Genomic DNA, 24498 nt, shown 5'->3' with positions numbered 1-24498 from the left:
ATAAACGAATATTAAACATCAAGAAATGTTCAATGTACTTCTTACTTTTCTTTCAGAAAGCGTGAATAGAACTATATCTACAATGGCCAAGTTTCTTTGACGAATGTTTTGCTTGCAGTGGCCTACTTGTAGTCTTGAAGGATGGCTGACTCTACTACTATTTCAGCGATCCTAACTGCCATTTGTGACGCGTTTTTTTTCTTCAAATTTAGCCCATCCTTCCTTCAAAACAACAAGTAGGCCATGTTTGCATATATCGAATATACGTCTAGAAATGTTGGCAATGATTTACAAGGAGTTCACTGGGTAGTGGTTACTTACATGAACGAACAAATAAAGTTGTTCAGGACAGTTAAATATGCCTATATTTAGATATGTATGTTTTGGCCGAGATGTACAACAGAACAAAAATATGTGTTCTCATTGAGTGGCTGCCAATTTGTCTCGTTATTTGACCCCTGACTTCAATGATCTCTTGACTAACACAACGCATGACCCCCGGATCGACGATCCACCAAAGGTAGCCTTGTTTTAACGATGCAAATTTATTAGCTTTGTAGCATTTGATTTGGGTCACAGTGTTTGATCTCAGACTAAAAAGATCTTCTATTGTTTTTGACTGTACTTAGGCAACGTTAGCCCAACCGCCCCGGGACGAAGGCATACATATTTTGCCAAGACTTATTTTTGACAGATATGAATTGACAGCTGTCTTATTATCACAATTATTAACCTACCTGTAGACTTGAAGGACTAATGCTATTAGGGCTACACTATTTTAGCTATCCTAACTAAAATCTTGACATTTCTTTTAATTTTCGCCTGAAATTAATAAAAAATCTAAATGGCAGTTAGGATAGCTGAAATAGTGTAGGCCTAGTAGTATTAGTCCTTCAAGTCTACAGGTAGGCTACACAATTATCTATCTGGATCAGTGAAGTTATTAGTGGGTCGACATCTTTAAAATGGTCGAATTGAGAGAGAGAGAGAGAGAGAGAGAGAGAGAGAGAGAGAGAGAGAGAGAGAGAGAGAGAGAGAGAGAGAGAGAGAGAGAGAGATGTACACATATAAAAATAAATGGGAATTGATAGGACTGAGTTGAAAAAGAGTAATACTACATACCGAGGTGCTACTAGGATCGTATAAATTCATTTATTTCATATACATTGTGACAATGCTACGATTTATCGGTGCTTGTGATGTAGGAATCCCTGAAGCCCACGACGTAATGAAATAAAACGACGAATAGACTCTTCCCAAGTACTGGAATTTCCCCCAATTCAGTTATTAGCCTTAAAACAGAAAGAACTTTCATTTTTATATACAAATGTTATTTTCAGAATCACGACACGCTTTCTTCCGTTTGAAAATGGTTAGTTTCACTCGCGCATGTATCTTTTTCTTCTAAAATATAAATTGCATCGAAATGTCACTTGTAACTATTCCAGTAGTTGTACTTTCATATGTGAGCACATGTAGCCTTGGATTATCGAAAGTGAAAGTGTAGAAGCCACTAAATTACTCTACTGATACAGGTAAGTCTGAACCGAATTAGTTAACTACATTCCGGTGTTTTGTAAAACTACCCCCTCCCCACAAACTATTAAAATTGTGTTTACAGTGTTGCATGTCGATTTGATAAGTTATATGGTGTCTTGTAGGAATATTGTTTATTTCTAATATGTTAAATCAGAAAACAATCGAGTATACTTTTTGTAAACATGTAAAATGTTCATGATCCAACAAAGTTATAAAGTTACATCATAGATTTCCTACACTTTCAGTAGCGTGAGGATTTAGCTTTTTTTCGTTTCTTTTTTTACTTTGTACTTTGTTGGTCCGAGGACATTTGATTTTAAATCATGCATATTCATTGAGTCGCACAACAAGCACATAACACACCGCATCACGATTTGTTTGTTACCTCAATGGAGTCTGGGAGCTCAGTCTGTTTACCTCATGCTCTACCTTTAAGACTGGGAAAAACTGTTTGGGTGACCCCCACAATTGACCTACTATATAACCCAAAGAAATATGTAATGTATATGACATTCCTGTCGTGACCAGTCAGTATCTGTATCCTGTAGATAAGCACCATTTGCATTAATATCAATTCCCCAAACTATTTGGTTAGCTTACCCCACAAAGAAACAGTTCTACGAATATTCGATCGTATATAATAGAATTGACTTCTATTTGTATACTCCATTGATAATGCTATGATGTAGTACGTAGTGTTATTATTATTATTCTAAGCATGTACTGTAACAAGCTAGACTATCATAAAGTATTTTCCATGTACTAGAATTCAACGAATAAGCATTAGTCACACACATAGAAAGAGCTTTCACTTTCGATTCACTTTTACTGTACATTGACAAGTTTTTAATTTTATTTATGTGGCTGAACCTATCTAACCTCGAGATATAGGAAGTGACAGTGTAGACGACATAGAATTACCCAACTCTTGTATGAACGCAAATTGCTTAGGTGTTGTTTACTGCATTCCACTTCGTTCTAAAACAGTCATCTGTCTGCAGTGACCTTGCCAATTAATAAATGGCCACCCTGACCATTTGTGTTTTGTTTCACGCATGACAATACAGAAATCAGCATCTAATCTAACCAGATCTTATTTAAAATCTTCATTTCCTCTTATGGAGTTCACTCTTGGCATATAGATGGGGATTTGATATTTATTTTATTTATTTATTTTATTTATTTTCACCAGAAATTGTACAAAGGGTACATAACTGAAAAGAAAAGGAGCAGGAAAAGCAAATAAGTCAATAAGCTACAAGTTCTGACAAAATTACTTCCAGCTAATAATTACACTAAGACTAAACGAAAACACACAAAAAGAACAAAATATTCCTGGTGAGGCCCATGGATATAATCCACTAGGGACTAATCTAGTCCATAGTCCTAAGTTAATATATATATATATATATATATATTTATTTATTTATTTTGGAATTTTAATGTGTAAAACTATTTTATAGTAGTTTCCTATTTGAAAAATCAATGTTAAACAATATTGACTAAATCTGTGTTTGTTTGTAACTCAGTACATTGCCACAAGCTTAAAATGTGTAAAAAGTTTGATATTGTACGTACAATAACAAACATGTCAGATATTTGTTATGGTTTTGCAATTTATTGAGTTACACATTTATATTAATTTATATTGATAAAAATATTGATTTTTCAAGTACGAAGCCATGAGTAATATTGTTTTATTAATTAAATATTAATTAAAAAATTAAAATTAAATACCCAAGCCTCATCCATATATGGCCACATCAAAGTGTTAAAGAAAAATTTGATAACGCATAGTGCATCTGCACTTATTTATTAGTAATTTTAGCTTTTCACTGCAGAACAGCCATGCAACATATTATTAAACCACGTTTTCTGTTATATAATTTCCTCGATCCGAAAGCAGTTATTAGCCATGAAACCAAAAACGCTTTCACTTTAAACTGTAGTCTTTATAAAATTATATACATTTTCGTTTTAGCAACGGTTGTCATTATTTTCGTCCATTTTGCCTTGAAAATTCACTTGTACGGTACTAGTTAGTTTCATCGACATGTGTGGGAATGTGGTGTGACTCTAGGGTCATCGAAAGTTAAAGTGTGATGTATTTTTCATCTTCACAATTACCAAACTCTAAGTATGAACACAGGAGATTTAGTCTGTGTAATTCTGTTGACATTATCGTCCGCCTTATGTAACCGTGTCAGGTAGTACATACCGATGCCATCACTTGTGCAGGGTCTTACAGAAATATTGACTTGTTTCAAGTGACACTACCAACCCATATAAAGTGAACTTTACTAGACTTGATAGAAACCTACACATCTTATTTGATATGAAATTTTCTCTTGCTTTCGTAAACAAAAGGATCGAAAAGGTTTCTCTAGACCATGCTAAAGAGGATTCCTCAATGAATGAATGAATAAATGAATGAATGAATGAATGAATGAATGAATGAATGAATGAATGAATGAATGAATGAATGAATGAATGAATGAAATGAAATGAAATTTTTTTTTTCATTGTGAACAATGGATGAAATTGTAGTTGCATAAATACCCCAGTTGGCATTATTACACATGGTCGGTTGTAATGTGAAGACTGTGTTTTCTCTGGAATGTACTTTTCTGACAATGGTCACTATATTTTTTCCAAAGACACTCATTATCTATTCTTCAGATTTTAATATTAGTTGTTTTCATGATGTAGACTAGCTATTAATGATCATCTGTGAGTCAACGAAGGTGACATTTGACCCCACCAGAACAATTTTCACTCTACACAGATTAAACAGAACTGTATCAGCATACAGTCTAGTTGTAACGCATGACCAGACTTAGCCACCATTTTCAGAGTTTATATCTGAATTTTTTAGCACTGTTCTTATTATTTTTACAGTACCATTTAGCGTATGAGTATTTTATGTATTTGTGACATACAAGTCACATACTAAACATACTATTTCGATACAAGAAAACGAGCTGGTTGCCTTGGTAATTGAGTAACCATGACACTGGCTGACAACTTATGCTCTGATATCCATCGTTACACCATATTTACATATGAAATGACACCATTTTAAAGATTGTAATTTATATTATACTGATATCCACACTATACACACTCAATGACTTTCCAATATACTTTTCAAAAGTGAAAGTTTAGTGTAATATGTGACATTAAAATACCTTATTTGTTAATAGTGTATTATATGCCTGCTAAAACTACTGTACTGTGACCCAGACTGTGTGACCTACACAGGTGCACATATTTTGAGTTTCCATTGTCATCAAATGTCTGTCGTGCCTGACATACATATGACCTATTCTAATGTAGTATTATTTCCAAATTATTGCTCAGAAAGTGTCAATTTGCTGGGAATACTATCCTTCAAATTATCATATATCTGGATTAGAGTAAAATATCTCAAAATAATCATAAAAAAACAAAACGTGGAAATATTCATAAAGAGTTCAATTATATTGTTACTATGTACACAGTGTGTGACACCCACAAACGTCAACATACTTCTAGTCAAAAACCAACAATAGATGTAGATTAGATACATCCCCACCCCCTGAGGAAATACTAACTTTCATACTCTGTTGATACATAATGGAAGACATAGTGACACTGAACCTAGAAACGTCTTCTGCATTTGTTTGTATGACCAAATAGTTAATGAAAATCATTTAAACATTTATTATTTTCCTATTAACAGCGCTGTAATACTGCCAATTTATTGGGTCACATGCACACTGCATTGTAACATTACACCATGCATGCTTGCATACAAAACATGAATAGTATTATTTCCACGTACGTCCTTTTCGCTGAAATGTCTCGATTTCATTTTAATTGGAAAAGGAGATTAGTGGCAAACTATTTTAAGTTTTAGTTCCAGTCGTCTGAATTGTCATCTTTTTTTTACTTGAGTCAAAGCCGATGAAAAGAGAAACAAAAAACGAATAAAAAACCCTCTGGCTTTTTGCCATCATCCACATAAAATCAAGTGGAGATATTGTTTGTAGGGTCTGCAATGTCAGTGACCTTTGGACTATTTCTACTACATTACCTTCTTGAACACATGAGTCCTCAAGACTTTTGTGTTTCCCAACAGTGGCATTAATTGTACTAAACCATCGCATTGATATTTCAGCCACTGAACCCCGACACACTGCAGGATTACAAAAAGTACACAGTTAACTAGAAATGTGAAATTTAGAAATCAATATTCTCGGCATAAATTATATGTCTTTGGACACTTCTGACAGCAGTCATGTGAATTACTTGTACACTGCGAGTTACTTTGACACTGGAAATCTGACATGGGTCATAAGACCATTGTTAGAATGTAAACACACTGATTGATTGATTTTTGTTCCACAAGGTTGGTAAATAGTAATTATGACCTTCTCTAGCTCTAGGTCAAGCTGTTGTTAATTTTGATTACTTTCATGTGAATTATTGAATAAATTCTACATAAAGTTTTGACTCCTGAAAAGACAGGCATCTTTTGCTCTAATATGTTTGTGGATAGTGGATCTTATTTGTAGAGATAGAATATCGGTTAAATAATTCATCGCATGCTTACTTCGTGAAGGTGAGATACTGGTCGAAATTTATCATTTATAGACAAGCGATTCTATGGCCGTCACTACCCCGGATGTTGAGCCAGGAGGTGAGTCAGGCCAGATGATCCAAGGCAATTAACAATAAAGTCAATAATGTTTTGAATAATGTGACGGGGCAAGGCTTTATATAATATTGTATCAATAGTTATTTACTGATCGTGTAATTTTTCAGTCGTGCAGTTTCACAGTTTTTGTCAGTACCGCTGCTTACTTTTATCTGACACCGTTCACGTTGTTTGAAGTTTTTCTAACTTAGATATGATATGCCCAATGGCGGTGTTGTCATCAAAGCACGACATAATTATCTCCCAGAGGTCCTCTTTACAGCCACTAGGTTTCTGGATATCCAATTTACTTAATAGCTGTTCCACTACTTCGCCCGTGTCTCCGTCCTCTCGATGACACCACAGTAATAGATGTCCGAGTTGTTTGATATCACTCGAGGCATTTTCACCACGTAGGATTTCATAGTTACCCTCCATAGTATTGATGACAGCATGGCTGTCGGTTGTCAACTTTTGTGGAAATGAAGAAAAGAAAAACGGTTACGAATAAAGCGAACAAGTAAAACCTGGTGTAAAACAAATAAAAACTAGTGTAATGTACATAAAATTTATGGAATAGTAGTGGCCTGCATAAAAAAATAATGCGGAATATCATCTGTTGATATAAAAAATTTCAAGTAAGGTGACAAGGTAAATGCGCTAAGAATGGATGTATGGATGTCTGACTGGATAGAAGGAAGAATATATTGATGTGTGGGTGGGTGGGTGGGTGGGTGGATGGATGATGGATGGATGGATAGATGGATGGATGGATGGTGGATATATGGATGGGTGGATAGATGGATGGAAGTCTGGATGGATGGAAGTCTGGGCGAATGAATGGATGGATGGGTGGATATGTGGATGGATTGATGTGTATGGATGGATATATAGACATTTAAATTGATACATAGATAGATAGGTAGGTCTGGTAGGTAGGTAGGTAGATAGATAGATAGATAGATAGATAGATAGATAGATAGATCATTAGATAGATCATTAGATAGATAGATAGATAGATAGATAGATAGATAGATAGATAGATAGATAGATAGATAGATAGATAGATAGATAGATAGATAGATAGATAGATAGATAGATAGATAGATAGATAGATAGATAGATAGATAGGTAGGTAGGTAGGTAGGTAGGTAGGTAGGTAGGTAGGTAGGTGAAGTGAAATTAATGGCTGTGTATCAATACATACCATCACAGTTTCTGGTTTTAGATTGTGAAAGAGTACACCATTTTTATGGATAGCTTCAATCCCCTTTGCGATATCAAGTTCAATTTTAAGTTTTTGTTGGTATGATGAATGGGCATCCTTCAGGGTCTCGAAACTCTTCTGATGTACAATATATAAAGTGTCTGGATCTGGTAACCACCAACCATTAATACACAGAAAGTGTTCGTTGGGCTTTAGTAAACTATAGGGAAAAATAAAATGCAGTCTGTTATCGGTATCGCTGCATATATCTGTACGACCACTAACTTAAAGGTCCCCAAAAAGAAAATATTTTCGGTTCATTTATATAAATCAATCTTTGTGCTCAAAATAACACAAAATACATCCTCCAAAAAACACCCATCCAACCAACCAACCAACCAATCAACCAACCAACCAACCAACCAACCAACCAAACAAACAAACAAACAAACAAACAAACAAACAAACAAACGAGCAAAGAAACAAACAAAGAAACAAACAAAGAAATAACACACTTTTCAATTCATATCAAGAAATCAATATTCACAAATTTATAACGACATGAAATGTATTACCCAACATGAAAGTAATATTAATCAGCACAGCAAGGAATTCAAATAATCTCGATTTTTTTTCAATGTCGTTATTTTTCTTTAACTTGCTTTGCTTTGGCGTTTGCATTTGTCAACTTATTGAGTTATGACGTCACTGATCATGTTAGGGAAACAGTTGTAAGGTTAGCACAGTTACAAGAATAGCACAGACATAATGTGTTAATATACTTACACCGAGTAGTACAGACTAATAATTGTCTGTATCCAGATATTGCCTGCTGACCTTCTAATTTCCCGAACAACGTACTCCTTGCCATCATCTGGTTTCCATCCACCGACACAGTGATACACGTTGCTATACTGGCCACTGCATACCAAATCTCCAAGTACCATAACACCACGTTTCACTTCATGTTCAATGCTCCTGCTTTGAACTTCCAACGTAGCAAGCTCTGGAACCATCTTGGACATAATCGCTAGCACTTTCTTGAGATCAAAGAAAACGTCCTTTCTTAAAGATAGAATAACCTTCATTGATGTTTGAAGACCCACCTGATAGACTTCAACAAGTCGTTTACATCGCTTAATAATGTCATCTACTATGTCTTTGGTGAGTTTTGAAAGTAGAGCTTCACATATTCTATCAGCATCTTCTCGCGATGGGTCTTTCAAAGGGTTTTTGGCGAAGAAAGGAAAGGTTGTATTAAACATAAAATCAACATCATAGATTTCAAGAAGCTTCCTTTGCATCGTTTTCTTGATGGCAGATAAGCAACCCACAGAAATAATTTCAAAAGCTGAAATCACTTCTAAATCCTTTCTCTTCAGGATAGGGTCATCCAAAATACTCTCGATGCGGTCGAGTTCAGTTCCAAGGTACTGGAGAATTTTAGAAACAAACTTCTCTAACTTTTCAACGTGATTGAGAAGGTAATTTACGATGCGATTACGCATTTCAAAGCCAAGTGATAGATACTCTAAATACTTCTGGAATTGATCGGGAATTTCATGAAGTTTGTGACGGACATATTTCTCGATATCTTTAAGGAGTATATTTAAGTGAAGGCTAGCAGCAGTTAATGGAAGACTCAGCAACATGGTGTCGATACAAGCACGTACCTCGGCCGTCGAGACTTCAATCATTTCATTAAGAATTGATTGCACCGACTTCCTTTCTCCTTCGATGAAGACGCTAAATGAGTGGATTAGATTTGAGGTCACGTTGGCGACGGCTTTCCATGCATCATCTATCTTAGCACGAGCCTTATCAATTGTAGAAGATGAAGTTGTTCCATACTTGGAAACGAGTCTGTGACATATCAATTCAGATCTCAGTTTGATGATAGCACGATCAGTTGATTGGCGGAGATATTGGTCAAGGTATGCAGCTAAATTTAAATTCAGCGAATTGAAGCTTGATCGGAATCTATCTGTGTCATCAGGTGGCTTACTGTCCTGGTTCACACGTACGCTCTTCACGATCTTCAAAGACAGGCAGTGGAACACATCTACATGTACATTTGGTAGATCTGCATCTGACACGGTTAGAGAAATGCCGTTTTCCGTCAAACCGTTCTGCACCTTTTTAATCTTTTGGTCACATAAGGTCGAGCACGGTTCTGTGTCAGAATCTGAATCTGAAGAATCATCCATCATTGAAGCCTTGATGTCTTCCTCTGTCTTATTACACACGTAGAAGAGTTGCATTTCGGGATAGTTTTCTCGGAAGAATTGAATTGTCTGGAGATCCTGCATTCGAAATTATGCACACAAATAGTAACTTGGAGGAAGGATCAGAATTTATGGCAGTTTTGGGATGAAGGCGAGGTAGGGGCTGCAGAGAAATATCTTGGTCATTTGTTACGTAGAATATCTCCCTTAGGGCTGGAGAAAATTTAAAGCTACCCCATATCATCCTTTCTTGGTCTTTGATTGGGTCACTTCAATGACCCAAATATCAAGACACACTCTTTCAACTCGCAAGGATTTTTTGTGTCCATTTGCTCTGCCTCATCCCAGTCATAAATTCTGCTCTTTCCCAAATACCACCTAAACAATTCGCTTTTTTTAGGAAACAGTCATTATTTGATTCTTGCTGGTGACATATATCACTTAAGAATGTCTTAAGTTCATTTCAGTTACAGATTTTAGCATAGTGTACAATGATCACTTTTCAGGTGCGACTAACGAGCAGATTTGTGTTTTTTCCCTAAATTATATGTTGTCTTAAACCAAACATGATGTTTTTAACAGAATCGACCCCAACCCTCACAAAAAATTGTGGTGAAGGGGTTTAGCTGTTCTTATGTGCCCTCCCACTGGTAGTGAAGGATATATGCTCTCCCTCCCTCCCACTGGTTTCACCTTGCCCTCCAGCCCGCTAAATATTATGAATCTTTACCCAATCTCCACCAGGAAAATGTCTGTGCTTTCCACTATACCAAAAATTCATTTTGGCGTACACAATGTGCGTTACTTTACAGACATCATCATGTTTTCTCCTCCCACTTTCAAAATCAGGACTCCCCTCATATGATTCTTCCTTGTTTCCTCCCCTCCCGCTACAGATCGAAAAAAATTACCCACCCACTGACAAATTGCGTAAGAACAGTTTTTTGCAAAAGCAGCTTCGTTGACCACACCTGACTTTAACGAAACTGTCCAAATGCTATACAACTCACAACTACAATTGCACGTACGAATATAATCATCTAGCAAGAACTTTAACTACCAATAATGGAGTCTTGGTTTACAAATGTCACACTACATTGTTTTGTTGAATCTCTGAGATTATACTATTATAGAACACTGGGTTTAAGATACAATGTGAGTTTTGGTGGATTAAATGTACCGTGTAAGCCTCACATAAACACAACAACATAATTTGACCCAATTACCAAATGACTTATTACTATGTTTAACTGACAAGGATATATAAAAATCACAATTTAATAAATTCAACTATGTTAGTTCAGGAGAATATTGCATATTCATGTCAAATTATATTTGATAAGGCTTACCTCGGGTCTAATAGACATATTTCCGTCAATCACATAGACAAGAACAGGCATGACTATATGTGGATATATGGTCCCCATCACTGTCATAGCAGATTCTTTGCTTTCTACAGCGGGAAGATCAATGAATTCAACGCCAGACTTCAAAAGGGAGTTTGACGAGCCAATCTCAGCTATATAGTCGACCAAAGACTCACCACTCTTGATGCAATCTCCGACTACACGTTCAACTGGTGATTGGGGATGTCGTGAACATGAGAGTATTGTCTTTGACCCATCAACTTCAGTGCCGTCAATGTTTAGCAGTCTAACGTAGGGTTGCTCACTGTATTTAACGGAGACGATACGAGCTTGTGTAGAAGTATCTGAAACAGGTATAACATCCTCACCAAGCAATTCATTGATTAGGGAGCTCTTTCCGCTATTAGGGCGACCAATAACACCGATGGTTATCACCGCAGGCAGAGCACTATCCAAAGATATGCGTATTTCCCTACTTTTTCCGAGGAGCAGGCGGATATCATTTTCTATCTTCTCTGAGTTTTCGACAAGTGTTTGAATATTTTGCATTCTACGTTGACGGGCTTTTAGAATGGCCTCCATCTTTGATGCTTGTGATATTTACCTATAATATAACGCGGAAGAGTTTTCAGTATTGTGCACTTTGCACTATGACCCCCTAAAACACGAACACACAGAAACAGGACCCCGGTTATACAAATTAAAATTAAGACAAGCGAAGCGACGACATAAACGGTAAGACTTTAGTAATCTTTTAATACTTTTATATTGAAGGTAAGCCAAAAACTTACTATTGTAGTCAAAATCATGCCATTCATTGACATTTGAGAATAAAAACCAGGTAAATACTGTTAATGTGTCGGACAAATAACCCGTTGCAATATAATTGTCATGAATACCACTCACTACTCTCAGACTAGTTCTACACGCCCACATAATTGTAACAAAACCTTACTGTAGGGAAAAGAAGGGGATCCGGTGTAAAAACATCAGTGGTAAAATTGAATAGCTTAATCGATGGTCGCAGATAGTCGTTCTTCAATATCAATGTTTTGACGTCAACACCTTGCTTTAAAGGATACGCTATAGAACAGTAAGGTTCAGTGAGTGCCTAGTCTGTCACTCCTCTGCACAGGCAAAGACTCAGTAACTTGTAACTCCAACTGAGTGATTTATGTACAACTTTGGCTTAATAAATCTAAAGATATCTGCTAAGTCACAAGGCTGTAAAACACAATTGTTTTCAAGAGTCTGATCCTGATAAGTTAATATTTCTTTTTGAAATAGATTGACTATCATACTTAACCTACAGTGCAGTCAGACCGACATCAGACGAAGGTAAAATGGAGCCGGTGCCCTCGTTGGAGTCAACACTTGCCATGCACGAAGCAGATACAAAACAACTACAGCTGCTCTACGATTCTGCAGTCAAGTGCTACGATAACGTGAGAAAGAGTCTATCACAATACCTGTTAGGGAGCATCAAAGAATGGAATGGGAAATTTGAAAACGAGGAACTGAACGATGTATTCGAACAATTGCAAAGACGGCCCAGTTTAGTTGCTGTCGGCCAACCCAATTCAGGGAAGAGTTCTTTGATTAACGAACTACTTGGAGGAACCGTGCTAGCTGCTAAGCAGATACCGTGTAGAACACGCATGGTTAAACTCAAACATGGCGTGAAAAACGTTGTACGTGTAATGTCACACTCTGGTGAAACCTTAAAGGAAATTGAAATGACCAAAAAGTCTATTCCACTGGACGTGGTTGAATTGGATGAAGATGAAGGAGAAGCAGAAGCCTGGAATAAGTTTGTTGACGTGGAATTACAGAATGGGTTCCTCGCAAATGGATGGGAAGTAATAGACTTCCCTTCTACAGCAGATGAAGTTGTCAAACTCGATGAGCTCCTGGTCCAAAACATCGGTGGTGTGTACCCAATCTTGATATACGTTATAGACGGTAATAATCAGCTGAATCACCAGGTGGGTGTTGCATGCATTTTTTTAAATTTAACTATTTGTTCATCGTTAATTAAACTAACGCAACTCTCTATTAATAGCCCTAGAAAAGTCTGCGCGCTTGCCAATATATTGATTTCCATTTTTAGAATCAAGCGTCTTGAAAAAACCCACAGGTATGCGAAATTATAAGAATAAAGCCGTTTTGTGCACATTTACTGTAGATTTTTATGACAATTGTATTAGACATAACAATTGGTTCATATAGCTGAAATGGCGGCTGATCGAGATAACCCATGGCATGATTTTGAGATTAAGAGGTTATTGAATAGATTACTCCCACGTGTTATTCTTACCTTACAAGATAATATTCTGTATCACAAACAAGTTGAGAACGTGTGTTTTGTTTTGTTTTTAATTAGTGTTATGTAAATTAAGATAATCGATCTACAATAGTATGGTTAATATTTTTTAAGTTGGGCAAACAGGACTTGGTATTAAATATGACTTGTCCTGAACCCACAGTGACGTTTACATCCTTCGGTGAATTCCGTGCGGTTTTGTCTTTTAAATGAATATCTACCATGATAGTAAATGTTCGAACATAATTCCTACTCCTTTACGGTAGAATGTTTTATTTTATACGTACGATGAGATGAGATGAGATGAGATGGGGTGGGATTGGGTGGGGTCTAATTCCATATTAGGGCCGAGAAATCTAAACCATGTCTGTTGTTGTTGTTGTTGTTGTTGTTGTTGTTGTTGTTGTTGTTGTTGTTGTTGTTGTTGAGTTTGGCTGTAAACTACAAAACAGGTCACCCACTTTTATTTTCTTCGAACCTTTTGTAGGTTAAAAAGGAGTTGATACAATTACATAAAGAACGTAAGTGGGATGTCATGTATGTTGTTACCAAAGTCGACAGCACAGAAGACGACGATGGTGGTGGTGATTTGTCCTCGGTGCACTTGAAAGGAGAAAGTGTCCATGGCGATCTGGTAAAAGCCGGATATCTCCCAGATAATGAGACAGCCAAAGAATGTAACAATTTCCATGCTATCTCAAATTGGAAGGTAAAGGAATATAGAAGGAAAAAACGTGAAGGTCCGGATCCGTTTGTTGATGACTTCCACAAGTTCACACATTCTTTATCCAAGGTCACTATATCGTCACTGAAGGTCAGACTTGATAATGCCGGTACGTCGCTTACACAAACATTTAAAAGTCATGGGAAGATCCTCGAGACTCTTGCCATCAAAACAAAAGGAATCAATGATCATTGCAACAGTGTAAAAGTCATTTCTGATAATATGGACGAGAACGTGTTCGGGAAAGAGGGAACAGCTTTAAAAGAAGACCAGAACTTCAAAAACCAGATTGAAGAGCAAGTAGGTATTGCTCTACACACAAAACATTGGTTTGAAGATGAACAACCGTTAGATCTCTCACCACCAAGTCGCAAGGAGGTGCCTCAATACACAGCCTGGATAGAGACCCAGGTAATTGATAAAGTGGGTGAAGAAATACGAATGGTGACGGCTGACTATTTCAAGACAGTCGACAGTTCTCTTGATGACTACTCCAAGAACCTACAGGAAATCAATAAAATTGGTATAGGGGAGGAGCTTGTATTTCCTAGTGACTGCAGGATGAACGAGTACAATACATGTACAGATTCTGTTGTTCAGTTGCAACCAGTAACGTGGTGGCAGAGCTTCACCTGGAGGATACATGATTGGTTTCATAATCTAGTAAGTAGAAGAGGAAATGTGGCTGCTGAAAGACGCAGGAATGAAACCACAAGAAAGAGAACTGTGATAAGGATCAATCCTCGTCTTGTAGCAGAGGAAGTGAAGAAAGAAGTCCTACATCATATCGATAAATGTCAGAAAAAATACACTGAAGCAAGATTGGAAATAGAAAGACTGTTACAAATCTGTAAAGAAAGAAACTACCAGGATCTACAATGTTTGAAGGATATGGAACGGAAAACAAACCAAGTAGAGTTTGAAGTTCATGCAGTCGTTGATAAACGTGTATATGGACTCCCAAACCTTGGTGAAAAGATCAACACCAATGAAATGTCATCTTTGTATGAATGTAAAGGCGAAGTTCATAACATTCCATGCGTTGTCAAAGTTCTTATTAACAGAGAAGGTGACAAGTTCGAAGATATTGCCAGAGCAGTAAATTTTGTAAGGTAAGAATCCCCTGTATACGTTTTCGACAAAATTACATTCTTACTCACTGGTGAACTTCACATATAGTTTTATATGACAGAAATACATATGAGCCATTTGGAAGGTAGTCTAGGGTAAGGTGCCTTGTTCTCTATACGTATCACTGCATAGCAATACACTGTAACCTATTCTACTGGTTCTGTTTTTCAGATGCTTACAATCCGAGGAGAGGATACTGCCAATCTTAGCAACTACAATGGATGAGGACAAATTGTATCTTACCTATCCCAAGATGAATTACAACTTAGATGAAGCTTTACACAAAAATGGTGATCTCAAATATCGATTGAATGTAGCTTTAGAAGTGGCAAAGTGTATAGCATACCTACACAGCAACGATATTGTACACACTGGAATTAAGGCTGGGAATATATTGGTGAGTTCAATTTCGTCATGAAGTTATGCATTTTACATTCATATGACCACCACCACAGTCTCCATCACCATCATTAACGTGAATATTGCCATCATGCGAACAATTATATAGAAAAAGTTCCCGATAGAATTGATTTTACATCGAAACAATGGAAAACAGATTTTAATACTAAGCTTTTGAAGCGAGGTTTATTTCCTCAATTTCCCCCCGTATTTTTTGCAATGAAGTGATCTCCTTAGTTTCACCTGAATTTATAAAATTCCTATAAATTCCTATAAAATTCATATAAAATTCATATAATTAATATTTTCGTTACATCAATTATCATGTTAATTATCTTTCCACTTAAGACCATTTTTGTGGTACCTTTACTTGTAGTTTGATGGCGATGATCACGTTATGGTCACTGACATTGGTCTGAATGGTCCAACTAAGGTGATTGTGTCTACAGCCACAGAGGATAAATCACCAGATGTACCACAGCATGATCCTAATGGTACACCAGGAGATGTGAACTCCTTTGGCAAGCTGTTGCAGTACATGTTAGAAGAAAATACATCCGCTGACAAACTAGGCGAAGGGGAAAGTCAAAATACTGACAAAGGAGGTGAAGAAGAAAATCAAAGTGCTGACACACAAGACGAAGACGATGACGAAGGGAAAAGTCAAAATGCTGACAAATTCGTCGAAGAGGAAAGTAAAAATACTGAGAAAGGAGGTGAAGAAGAAAGTCAAAGTGCTAACAAAGGAGGCGAAAAAGAAAAGCAAAGTGCTGACACACAAGACGAAGACGGAGAGGAAAGTCAAAATGCTGACAAATTAGGCGAAGAGGAAAGTAAAAATGCTGCTGACAAATTTGGCGAAGAAAATCAAAATGCTGACGAGTCTAAAGCAGCAATAAAATCAATGCCAGATATATTGCAGAGTCTTATTCGGGAATGTTGTCACCAAGACCAAAAACAAAGAATAACAATGTGCAGTGTGGTGCAAAAACTTGAAAATGAACTACAAACTCTAAATGCAGACGAAAAGTAATTCTTTAGTACTAGCATTGCAGCAGTATTTTGAACATGGGTAAAATGGGTCAACATATATTTCATGTAATATATATTGTACATGTAACAGAGCAACATGTGATTGTTATGGGGTCATATCTTTAGTCTGTAAGCATTAAAATACTGATATGATCTTTGACCTTTCTAACCTTACGATAACCCCATGAAGTCAATTACAACAACCGAGGTATGACCACTAATATGTTGACAACGACTGCTGGATGAAATGATAACAATATTGATTACATGGCATTCACATGTTATGCCAAAGATTCTTTTGTTCTATTATTCAGACAGTAATGAAATTTATAAGACGGGTTGTAAAAGTCATCAACAAATAATCACCCTGCAAACTGCTCAACGCAAAATAACAAGGATATGAAATGACAAGAGCTTCCAAATTTTATCATCGATAATTTATCAAAGATAATGTCGCTCATTACAGCCATACCAGACATTTTTCATTTCTGATAGTGTCAGATTGTTTCTATAAAGTGGCTTTGTTCTTATTTTAGATGAAAGGCGGAACACAATCAGATGTGTTTATGGAATATGTTAATTTGTTGTTGTTTTTTTGTTTCTTAAGTTTAATATATCCAATAAATGAATATGTTGGATGACCACCTTGAGATTTTCCCAACTGCACGACGATTGAAATAAAAATTCATACAATCATTTTCCGTCTTGGAACGCTGGTACCCCTTTGAACTACAGTAATAGATTATTTCCATAGCTCCCTGTCTAACTACACTTATTCTATATTCCAGGTGTGTTATATAGGGTTCCTTTTGGTGCGTGTGAATTTTAGAACTTTTTACACGTAATACCGTCAATCTAGCGCGGTTGTCATTCTATTTCATAACATTCAAATATAGTCAGGTATTAATCAACTATGTCGAGCCATGAATACCTTGAAAAAGAATTTTTATTCGAGACGTCGGATTACATCTATTTATTCAGACTGTCTCGTTCCTGTTGCATTTCTTTCTACATACATACATACATACATACATACATACATACATACATACATGCATGCATGCATGCATGCATGCATACATACATATACATACATACATGCATGCATGCATATATACATACATACATACATACATACATACATACATACACACATACATACATACATACATACATGCATGCATGCATGCATACATACATACATACATACATACACACATACACACATACATACATACATACATACATACATACATACACACATACATACATGCATACAGACAGACATACATACATACATACATACACACACACACACACACACACACACACACACACGATCTTGTAAGGAGATTACTTCAAGAAAAATATGTAAAATGTATATGTTAAAGAAGAAAGATATTTTGTTGAAAAACGGACACTTTTGTTTAACATCTTTGCTGGTGTCGACGTTTGTTTTTTCTCTTACAATTGAAAAGACCAGGTAGTCACTTTTACCAGAAAATAAACACAATTCTAATTTCACGTTCTAAATCTCATGTATAATCTTTATTCTTGTATTACATCATATTTCATTTAATAGCGATAGTCCTTTGACCAGTGGGCTATAGAAAATGAGATTTACTTTATTTTACATTGCAGTCTTTATGATGGAATACGTAATATATACTTATATTAACACAGAAAAAACACCGAATACATCACACTGTCAGACAATGAGAAATTAAAGTACTTGGTGACAAATCAGGTTAGGAATACAGCAAAATTCATTGAAGCAGCCTTTTTAAGACGGAATGAAATGTTGTATCTTTGTTAAAGAAAAAAAATTATCACACTGTATGTACAATTACTTTTTTTTACTATAACCTCTCTATATTGTCAATGTATCCTTTTTTTGTTCAAGGTGATTTATAATCCCAATGGGCTGGGAGGTATTGTATTACCTCATGTCACTATAATAAAAATTACTTATTACTTACTTACTTACTTACTTACTTACTTACTTACTTACTTACTTACTTATAGCTTATTCTCAAGTTTTCCCCACAAGCTTTATTTACATGTGACGATTTGAAAAAAAACCCTCAAGAAAACAGGTCAACACTAATTTTGTATTTGCACTCTTGGTATGGTAGACAGTAAATGCCAACATCTCAATACCCATCCCCATTGTCCTACCCCAATGCTTCTTTCTAGCTGAATAAGTTCTCTTTTAAAATGAGATGTAAATAGTTATAAGGCATTATTGATTAATTGTTTGATCAGCTTCATCAAGTTATGGACGGCCAGTGGTTGAGATATAAACTTATTCATAAACTTGACCTCTGGTTTATAGTTTTCTGTTTATAGTAAAAAAAATATGTCAGTCCACGAGTGTGATGGAATTTTCTCAATATTCCCCTACAATATCCTCGATATCACGAATCACGTCATCAATTGTAATTTGTTTGTGTTTGGCGGTGCACTTGTCGATCAAACTCTGAACTCTATGGTCGATAGCATGTGATCCCCACACATTTATTCCTGGTTTCGAGGCAGCACTTTGTGGGATCTTCGTATCTTGTAACCAGAGTGCTAACTCTCCAATTTGATGAATATCCACATTAGCTGCCTGTTCTCGAAGAATCTCATAATTCCCCTTGCATGTGTTGATCTTAGCCCTCTTTGTAGCCGTGAGCTGGAATACAAAAGATAAATGTATAAATATATTACTATAGTAGATAGGGTAGGCTAGGATAGTAGTATGTTTGGATCAGGTGGTAGGACAGGTGGGTTGGTGGAAAAGTTGAGGAATTCGAAGATGTGATTTACATAATAGATGAAATGGCATTAAATGAATCTTAGTTATGGAATTCACTGTCAGGAATTTGATAACACATAATAAGGTGGGGACGGCACAGACAGACTGGACTAGCAGATGCACTCATCTTTGGAAAGAAGAGTGGTATAAGTATGAACAGGACGATGTAAGGTGAAAGTGATATTAAAGAGAGTTGACTTTGTACTGTGATGAAATAGGAAGGGATCGACTTACATTTTGATGATAATCAGGTAAGTTATGTGAATAAAACGATGAGATACCATGGAGTATTGTCAAAGGTTTGTGGAATGGGATGTGATGATAGTGATATATAGCCACTAGATAAGGTAAGGATGGGATGGCATGAAAGATGATAAGATGGTGTGGCATGAGGAATCAACATGGCGGTAGTAAGTCTGCAAGGTTACTCAGCATTCGTAACACGTTATCCCAACAATCTGCCCTTAGTCTTCAATGAACAAATGCCTTAGATTCACTGAAGATATTAAAATGTGAAAATTTGCAAATTGATTAACTCTTCTTCAGTGTAATTGTCACCTACCAGGATGTTCTTTGGCTTGAGGTCATTGTAGATGTATCCACTCTCATGGATGGCCTGTATTCCTTTGACAACATCCAGTAAGACATCTAGGCACTCCTTTGCAGACAGGCTCACTTTATCCAAACTAGATTCTGCTTTTTCCATGACGATATTCAGGATGTCTGGTTCTGGTAATGTCCAGCCACAAATCCTAGTCAAGTAATCACTTTGGCAACAATTTCTGAATCAAGAAAAAAAGAGGACATAACAGTCAGAATCATCGATAAAAGAAGACAATATAACAACTCAAAGACTTACCTTATTGGATGAAACCATGGACGTTGGAGAGAGTCTCTAATCGTGAATACACGTGAGCAAACGATAATTCACGACAATACATACACAATCGATCAACGGATGCAATTGCCTGTCTATGGCGCCAGCTGATTCTGATAGCAGTAATCTTCTTCAAAACAAGAGAGCAAAAACGATAGCTATCGGAGTCAGCCAGTGCTGTAAACAGTCTAAGGACGCCACAATGTACATTGACAAAACAGACTGTATCGGTGACACAAACATCGCTTGAAATGAAAATATCTGAATATTAATTTGCATTTTGTACCCTCTGATAAAGTTTGTACTTACGATCCATAATACAAGCTAGTCAGGTTTCTTCGCCAGGTTGCAGCATCACTATTCTGCACAACTCGGACAACATATCGACCTGGGTCTCCCAAAGGCCAATGTCCTTTATAGTTGTGAATAGCAGCGTGGTCGCCATGGAGTAACTCCATACCAGTCGCCAATGGACCTCTATACTTCAGGCCTTGATTCTGGATTTCTAAGACGGCGAGATCTGACACTATGTTCAATACTTTAGTTCCTAAGAGTCCCCGACTCTGCTCCAGAACCTCTCCCATGAATGCTTCAAGTTCAGCGATTGTGTTTTCAAACAGAGTATGGCACTCATTCATCTGGTCATTGCAGGCATTGAGGATACTATCACGAAGATCGTCTGTATGAACTTCTGAAATCAGTCTTTGGGACAACTGGTCTACTTTAATGTCTTGGCTGGGATCTTCATTGAACAACTCAACCGCTAAGTCGACCATAGGTAATACGCCAAACGTTTGTAGAAAGTATACTATAGTCGCCTCCTTCACTGCTATCAACAAGGAATTAACCAGTTTTGTCAGGGATGAGCTGGTAACTTCACTGTAATCTGACCCACTATCAATGAGTTGGTAGACAGAATCTAGATTTCTCCTCAAAGTAGGGTTATTGAGAACCTCCATGGTTTCCACAACAAGTGGCCACAATGATGATGTCACTTCATTGTCAAGTAATCTCCCCACCTCGCTCTCAACATGATGTATTACACTGTTGGCGATGAAATTACGTGCTTCATGGCAGGCTTTATGTAAACGTTTAAACTTGTCGTTGCAGAGGATACCTACGCCATACTTTTTAATCACTTCTGGATGTATGAGGAGGAGATCAAACGCTACAACTTTCTCTTTACTCGAGCTCAGTGTGTGATAGGCTAGTTTCTCTTTGGCCCGCTGCATAGAGTTTTCAACTATTTTGTGGATGTCTTCACTTACATCTTCAACAGCTTTCTTTATTTTGGTGAACAACTGATTTTCACACTGTCTTGCAGTTTCCAATGTCTTTGTCATTTCTTCCCCCTCTTCAGTGAGTGATGACTGTTCCGAGGAAAATGCTATGAAACATCGACTGTGGCATCTTTCTAAGATCCCAACAACAGTTGACAACACTTTCTTGTAGTACCCATCCAAAGTATTAGCCAGGCTTTTCTTGAAAACTTTAAAGTTTTGAACAAACCCATTATCAGCTTCTCCATTATCCCTGCTACGTACCAGTCTTACTTCTCGTATGGACAAGGCATGAAAACTTCTTCTGTCAGCCCCCTCTACAAAAGAATGTCTTTGGAGTTCACGAAGTATGCGAGCTCTCTTTTCTATTATCAAAGGATGGTCTGTGGGATGACTGTGTGTTTGTCGTCCATGTGTACCATCCTCGTCGTCATCATCATCGTCGTCATCATCCTCATCTGAGCTTGCAGCATCCATTTCATTCGCAACACTATCAACATCGGCTTTACTGCACACATATAAAATGGTTGTTTGGGGGCATTTCTCTCTGAAGAACTGGATACTGGCTGTATCCTGTTTAAAATAGAACAAATACAAGGTTTATATTTACACAATATAATGCTACACGCACATCCACCCCATGTACATACACACACACATATATATATAATTTATGTACATATATGTATATTTATTTATATGTGTGTACGCAAGCACGTATGTATGTATGTATGTATGTATGTATGTATGTATGTATGTATGTGTGTGTCTGTATGTATGTATGTATGTATGTATGTATGTATGTATGTATGTATGTATTGTACATTTATGTATGAACGGATGCCATACATGTCTGTGTGTGTGACTCTGTCTGCTTGTCTGTCTGTCTGTCTGTCTGTCTCTATCTATCTATCTCTCTCTCTCTATCTCTCTCTCTCTCTCTCTCTCTCTCTCTCTCTCTCTCTCTCTCTCTCTCTCTCTCTCTCTCTCTGTGCGCGCGTGTGTGTGAAGTGAGAGACTATCATGGTAGCTTTTACAGACTTGGATGGGTCTCCAGTGGAATGGAGCACGCCAAACACACTATATTCACTCTGTCTTTACTGTCCAGCTGCTAGGATGAAACTAACTATACATTAGGCAATACCCACATGACCCACCTCGGAATGGTATAGTATTTACATATTATTGTACATACACTGTACATTAGAGTTTTATGATTTGTACATGTGTGCTCCACATTATCTGATATCTTATATTCATGCACACCTATAATGAGTTTTTTTAGTACTTTACAGTGGTTCTGTGTAAAAATAGTATTATCATCATGAACCATTTCTAACCCAAACATTTATATTTCTTTGACAGAACTAGACAATAAGAGCTCAGTAAAGTCAGTCTCTCTCTCTCTCTCTCTCTCTCTCTCTCTCTCTCTCTCTCTCTCTCTCTCTCTCTCTCTCCTGTTTAGTTAACATATATGAGGATTCGCAGGAAAACTCGAAATTATGATTATCGGTTATGTAAGAATTAAAGACATTTCAATGTAATAAATACTTACTTCGGGTCGAACACACAAATTACCATCAATGACATAGATCAGAAGAGGTATGGCTTTATTGGTCAATAATTTGTCAACTACGGCATCCAACGTTTTATTTTCATTTCGTCCTGGTGAATCGATTAATTCAATGCCACACTTCAGAAAGGGGTGTTTCAAGCCCACTTCTACAATTTGTCCTACAAGGGACTCATTCCCTCGATCTGCTCCTTTCAACACTGCAAAGTCCCTTAAAGTTTCATTTCCAACACCTTCTGTCTCTGCCGACTTCAACAAAGTTTTATACGACCCTTCTATTACCGTACCGTCCGTTTTCAGCAGACGAATGTATTCGTTATCAGCGTATCTGAGCCAAACAACTCGCGAAGTGCACGGTGTGTCAGCGACAGGTACTACATCGCGACCGAGCAGTTCGTTGATCAGAGAGCTCTTGCCACAGTTTCTCTCACCGACAACGGCAATGGCCGTTTTTTGTTGAATAGCATTACATATTGTTGTTTCTTCACCTGTGGTGATCAGTTTAGGTGGGGCAGACGTGTCTAACACTTCGTGAATTCGTTTCTCTAGGTCATGCGTACCTTGAATCACCGTTGAAAGCCTTTCAATACGTTGCGTGTGTGATTTTAGGGCCTTTGCAACGTGGTCGTCCATATTGGATTAACACACGACTTATTGTATGCATACCATACCTAGGTATAAATGTGTTTATAATTCACACGTATACTCCCTGAATTTTAAATGTTTCATCCCACTTGCACGGGGAGACGACCCCTATGCACCAACATCTGCCAGCTTGCTGGCAATGAAGTGATTTCCGGTGTTTGAGTGTCTACAATACATACATACATACATATATAACATATATGCGTGTATATATATTATACATATAATATATATTTTATCGTATTGTTATATTATATATTATATTTTATTGTATTTTATTTTATTTTATTATATTACAATGCATTATATATATATATATATTTATATATATATATATATATATATATATATATATATATATATATATATATATATATATTATCATCATCAAATCGTACATAATCCTTTATCTCTCTATAAAAATATCTGCAAGGATATGGTTTCTGTTGAAAGTTGATAGTTGACAATATTCTGATATAGAAAAAATTGATGAAATTCTACAGCATTTGATCAACTTGTATAGAATTTAAACAAAAAAATGAAAATGTTACTAAAATGTCCAGACTGAAATACCATCAATACGTTGGCAATTTTCTATATATGCAATTCCAGAACTAATTATGCTCAAATTCTATGGGATGTGTAAATAAAGACTCGTTTTCGGAAGTGATTAACAAAGACTGTTTTAATTAGAGTTG

The 24498-nt window shown here is 36.6% G+C and overlaps 2 protein-coding genes across 2 annotated transcripts; both read right to left on the bottom strand.

Annotated features, from left to right (window-relative positions):
- Positions 1-5127: 5127 nt before the first annotated feature.
- Positions 5128-11598, bottom strand: LOC144439163 (uncharacterized). Its single transcript, XM_078128433.1, has 6 exons — positions 10999-11598; positions 8262-9727; positions 7425-7644; positions 6499-6688; positions 5615-5716; positions 5128-5141 (listed from the first exon to the last, which is right to left on the bottom strand). Exons 1-6 carry the CDS (start codon positions 11596-11598, stop codon positions 5128-5130), a joined length of 2592 nt encoding a protein of 863 aa, XP_077984559.1.
- A 7077-nt stretch (positions 11599-18675) lies between these two features.
- LOC144439162 (dual serine/threonine and tyrosine protein kinase-like) lies at positions 18676-23788 on the bottom strand. Its single transcript, XM_078128431.1, has 4 exons — positions 23138-23788; positions 20612-22155; positions 19988-20207; positions 18676-19302 (listed from the first exon to the last, which is right to left on the bottom strand). The coding sequence occupies exons 1-4, from the start codon at positions 23786-23788 to the stop codon at positions 19015-19017; spliced, it is 2703 nt and encodes a 900-aa protein (XP_077984557.1). The 3' UTR covers positions 18676-19014.
- Between the last annotated feature and the right edge of the window lie 710 nt (positions 23789-24498).

This window comes from Glandiceps talaboti, chromosome 8 (assembly GCF_964340395.1).
Source record: "Glandiceps talaboti chromosome 8, keGlaTala1.1, whole genome shotgun sequence".
Taxonomy (NCBI): domain Eukaryota; kingdom Metazoa; phylum Hemichordata; class Enteropneusta; family Spengelidae; genus Glandiceps; species Glandiceps talaboti.
This window is presented reverse-complemented; position numbering and strand designations above follow the sequence as displayed.

What these genes read in the sequence shown, in the direction of transcription:
- LOC144439162 (XM_078128431.1), bottom strand. Translation starts at nt 23,788, where the DNA reads ATGGACGACCACGTTGCAAAGGCCCTAAAATCACACACGCAACGTATT. An exon ending in ATTTGTGTGTTCGACCCGAA is followed by an intron (nt 22,156 to 23,137) that starts GTAAGTATTTAT and finishes TATTTTAAACAG; the next exon opens with GATACAGCCAGTATCCAGTT. An exon ending in ACTAGCTTGTATTATGGATC is followed by an intron (nt 20,208 to 20,611) that starts GTAAGTACAAAC and finishes TTCTTGATTCAG; the next exon opens with AAATTGTTGCCAAAGTGATT.
- LOC144439163 (XM_078128433.1), bottom strand. Translation starts at nt 11,598, where the DNA reads ATGGAGGCCATTCTAAAAGCCCGTCAACGTAGAATGCAAAATATTCAA. An exon ending in GTTGTTCGGGAAATTAGAAG is followed by an intron (nt 7,645 to 8,261) that starts GTCAGCAGGCAA and finishes TTTTCCCTATAG; the next exon opens with TTTACTAAAGCCCAACGAAC. An exon ending in TAAAACCAGAAACTGTGATG is followed by an intron (nt 6,689 to 7,424) that starts GTATGTATTGAT and finishes TTTCCACAAAAG; the next exon opens with TTGACAACCGACAGCCATGC.